Source organism: Corylus avellana, chromosome ca2 (genome assembly GCF_901000735.1).
Source record: "Corylus avellana chromosome ca2, CavTom2PMs-1.0".
Lineage (NCBI taxonomy): Eukaryota > Viridiplantae > Streptophyta > Magnoliopsida > Fagales > Betulaceae > Corylus > Corylus avellana.
Genome location: NC_081542.1, coordinates 43,828,076 through 43,831,792, shown reverse-complemented (window position 1 = coordinate 43,831,792; position 3,717 = coordinate 43,828,076). Strand labels below are relative to the sequence as shown.

The 3,717-nt window shown below is 42.8% G+C and overlaps 2 protein-coding genes across 2 annotated transcripts in view; one reads left to right on the top strand and one right to left on the bottom strand.

The window, feature by feature from the left end:
* Window positions 1-471, top strand: part of LOC132169893 (probable polyol transporter 4) — a 2,426-nt gene extending 1,955 nt beyond the window's left edge. Inside the window, exon 3 of the mRNA XM_059580837.1 lies at window positions 468-471. Within this exon, the coding sequence (XP_059436820.1) occupies window positions 468-471 (4 nt within the window). The remainder of the gene's footprint in view (window positions 1-467) is intronic.
* Window positions 472-1,647: 1,176 nt separating this feature from the next.
* Window positions 1,648-3,677, bottom strand: LOC132171825 (polyphenol oxidase, chloroplastic-like). The gene has a single exon (XM_059583227.1). It carries the CDS (start codon window positions 3,636-3,638, stop codon window positions 1,839-1,841), a length of 1,800 nt encoding a protein of 599 aa, XP_059439210.1. The 5' UTR covers window positions 3,639-3,677; the 3' UTR covers window positions 1,648-1,838.
* Window positions 3,678-3,717: the final 40 nt, after the last annotated feature.

Below are 3,717 nucleotides of genomic sequence, written 5' to 3'. Positions count from 1 at the left end.
CTTTGGGGGTGGCCGGACCACCCCCAAGAGGCTGGGGGTGGTTTCGACCACCCCATACGGCCGGTATGTGCAATTAAGGGGAGTTTTGGCTTTAAAAAAAAAAAATTAATTAATTAATTACGTGCAGCCAATTAATCACCCCATTTTAATGCTTTGTTTTTTTAAAAAAAAAAAAAAAAAAAAAAAAAAATCGCAAAGTCAAGGGTGCTGTCAGACAGCACTGTAGCTGGAACAGTACCGTTCCAGCTACAGTGCTGGACCTCCCCTTGCCAAACGAAGCTTATGGAAACGTTTCCTGCTTCTAAGATATACGTTTGCATGCAAATTCCCCTTAATGAACCATCCACAAGATAGAGATAAGTCTAGTTTGATCCTGACAAAAATGGAAGCAAATGCTTTTGGCTCGTCAATTTCACTATTCTTAGAGCATTTACATCTGACTCAACAAATGTGTAACTAAATTTCAGCTAAAAGACCACTTTTTTCTATTTTAGTTACTCATTTCTTTTAAAGCACCCACATCCGGCTCATCATTTTAACTTTTTATATTTACTATTCTATTTAAATATTATTTCTTTATTATTTTTTCAACATCAAGCATTCAAGAAAGATAAAATCATTTTTAAATTAGAGGAAAGAGAATAGACGAATTTTTCATTATATATGATATACATTATTGAGCACCGTAGCTCCTCTACAGGTGATTGGGTATTTTGTTGCGCCGGGTGGAGCGGTGATTTTTTAGCTACATGGCTCAACAAAATAACCAAATGGTTGGATATTTGGTTGAGCCGGATGTGAATACTATTGTTTGGGTTTGGGCAGACCTTATTAATGAATTTTGTTTCTTTTAGTTAAATGTTATCATTTTCATAAAAAATAAAGTAATAGGATTAGTCCACAACTAATTGTTGAAGAAAAAGAAGAAGAATGTTATCATTTTCTTCACCAGAAAAAATAAAGTGATAGAAATAGTACTCCACAACTAACTGTTGAACAAGAAGAACACAGCAGGGGTGTTCCCTGTTCAGTGTGGCAATACATAGGGGGGCAACCGCGCGTCGGGGAATTTGGAAATGAGTTCCAGGGGCCAAGATATGGACGGATGGATCCACCCCCATCAAATTTATACACCAAGGGCTGTTTTGTCACTTTTTAAAACTCTGAGTAATTTGAATTCAATTAATTCATCTATAACATTTCTTTTCTGTATTTCTTTTTTCTTTTTTCTTTTTTCTTTTCCTTAAGATTTGAATTTATTCCAAAAATATTTTCAATTTAACTAAAAGGCGTCTTTAATTTTTGAAAAATAGTTTTTATTTTTAAAATCTGTAAATTATTTTTTGAATTCGATTATTTCATTCTAGTGTGATCTCGGTCAGGTTGAGACCACACTAGAACCTAACCGAGACCTGGCTAGGACTCCGCCGAGACATGGTCGGGGCCTCACCAAAACACAAGTATAATGAAAAGCCCATTTAGTATAGCACGTTTTAAAATTAAATTATAATTAAAAAAAAAAAACGCACAACAGTATTACTTAATTACCAAAGTCTGATGGCATGAGTGCCTTTCAGACGTGCCACATGAGTGACACGTTACTTATTTTAGACAATGATAACCTTAGAAAGAAGGTGAGAAGAAAAGTAGAAGCAAAATATACAAACAATTATTGAACAAAAAAGTTTGATGGCTAAAAGTAGAAAAATTCCTCAATTGTCGCACAACATAGACAATCGAGGGTAGGAACTCAAAAGAACAGGAGTTGATCATGATGATAATGGAGAAAAAACAGAAGCACAACAACGGTTCAATTGTTATTGTTGAAATCTGAAAGCTCAAGAACTAAGCTCAATCTTGATCCCACCAATGGTGGCTAGCCCTTTGCCATACCGAGGCACCAAAGTCACCACCACGGTGTCATCATCTTCAGCTTCCAAATCCTCCAACAAGTCTGAGATCCCCAACCTCAAGATGGTGTTCAACTTCTTCCCATGCTTGTGCTTATGTGGCACGTTCACAAAACTCCCTGCAAACTCCGACTTGTCCGGCCCGCTTGGAACGTCGTCCTCATCGTTAATATAAACGTCAAACTTGAGCGGCGCATCTCTCTCAAACTCGATGCTTCCAATCACCAACACTTCCTCCTCGTCATCCTTCTCTTTCCGACTCCTCGATTTCCTCGGCCTAGCCACCACAGTGCTTATCGCCTTGTCCAAAACAAACGGAAACTTGACACTTGGCGATGTTTCAGCGGCGAGGGCTACATCCCCATGTCCTAAATGCAAAAACTTGGCTACTTTCTTGATTTTAGATTTGCGTGGAGTCGGCTTAGATTTGAGCCATGGAATATCCACATCTTGATATTTATAACCCAGCTTGCTTTGGTCAAGGCAGTCCTTTACCTTAACACGAACAGGCTGAGCGTTTTCGTCGTAGAAGATAAACCCGGCGTTTAACCAATCGGAGTCTGTGTAATCTTTTCGTTTCCCTCCCAGCGTCTTCCAGATGGTCCACATTCGGTCAACGTTGGAGTGGTGAGCGAAAAAGATGGGATCTCTGGCGGCGGAGTAGAAGTTCCCCATGTCCTCCAAATTAGGTTGGGTGGTGTCGCCGCACCATATGTGCACGGGACCGTGAGGAATGTTCTCGATTGAGCCAAAACCCGGGTCGGGTTCATCTCCGGCCCGGTAAGGGCTACCGAGGAACAGCTGGGCGTTTTTGCCGTTGGACACCATTTGCCGGTACATGATGTTGAGATTGCTGGAGAGCTGGTCTTTAGTTGTCGATGCCACGTCGGTGCCGTTGTAGTCAAGGTCGAGAAGAGTCGGCGGCTGGTGATTGGCGTTGCGGAGGCTGTCGTAGACAGCTGACTTGGGATTAGCAAACAAGGCTGGCATTTGCATGCCAGCAGGGGAATCCCAGTTCCAGAATGGCAAGGCGAAGGTGGGATCGCCGATCAACTTTCCCAAGATCTTCTCATAGAAGTACAAGTAGTAACGATGGAAGGGAAAGAAGAGCCAGGAGTTGTGAACTTGGAGATCGAGGTCTGGCAAGCCGACTTGGTGGTACGCGCCGTCGCAATAGGCGCAATGAACGTTGGCTTGTTGGATGAAATTCCGTGGGTCGTCGGCGGGGAGAGCTTTCATGAGCTCAGTGGCTTTGTTGTATTTGGCTATGTATTCCTTGTCAGCCAAATGAGCTGCAGGCCTAACACGCAAGGGGGCGTTTTGGGAAGGTAGCTTAAAGTCTAAGATCTTTGTGGATGCTGGTGGGCAGCAATTGGTTGGTTTTGCTCCGGCAGGCAAGTCTGCCTGGCCACATTGTGTAAGATCCGGCGCCGACACCGGAGCTGCCAAGGCAAACGGGTCACTGTAAAGATTGGCAGCACCGTAGAGGCCTCCAAGGCCAATGAGCATATCTCTCCTATCGAATTTCCCTTGAAGAGGGTGTCCATCTTTTTGGTCACCATTGGTGGCTTTGCATGCCACTCTAGCACCAAGGTGGTGGCTCCGCTTTCCAGATTTAGAAAGCTGAGGCCTTTTTGGAAAGGAAGAAGAGAAAGAAAAGGTGGGATTGGTGGTGCCAGCCACCGTCTTGGTGGTAATGAGGGTTGGTTGAGGCGAGAGAGAAGCCATGTGCTAGGATTGGTGTGAAGGTAAAGGGTAAAGGTGTTCTTTTTATAATAGATTTCTGTAGACTTTTCTCAATATGAAT

What these genes read in the sequence shown, in the direction of transcription:
- LOC132171825 (XM_059583227.1), bottom strand. Translation starts at nt 3,638, where the DNA reads ATGGCTTCTCTCTCGCCTCAACCAACCCTCATTACCACCAAGACGGTG.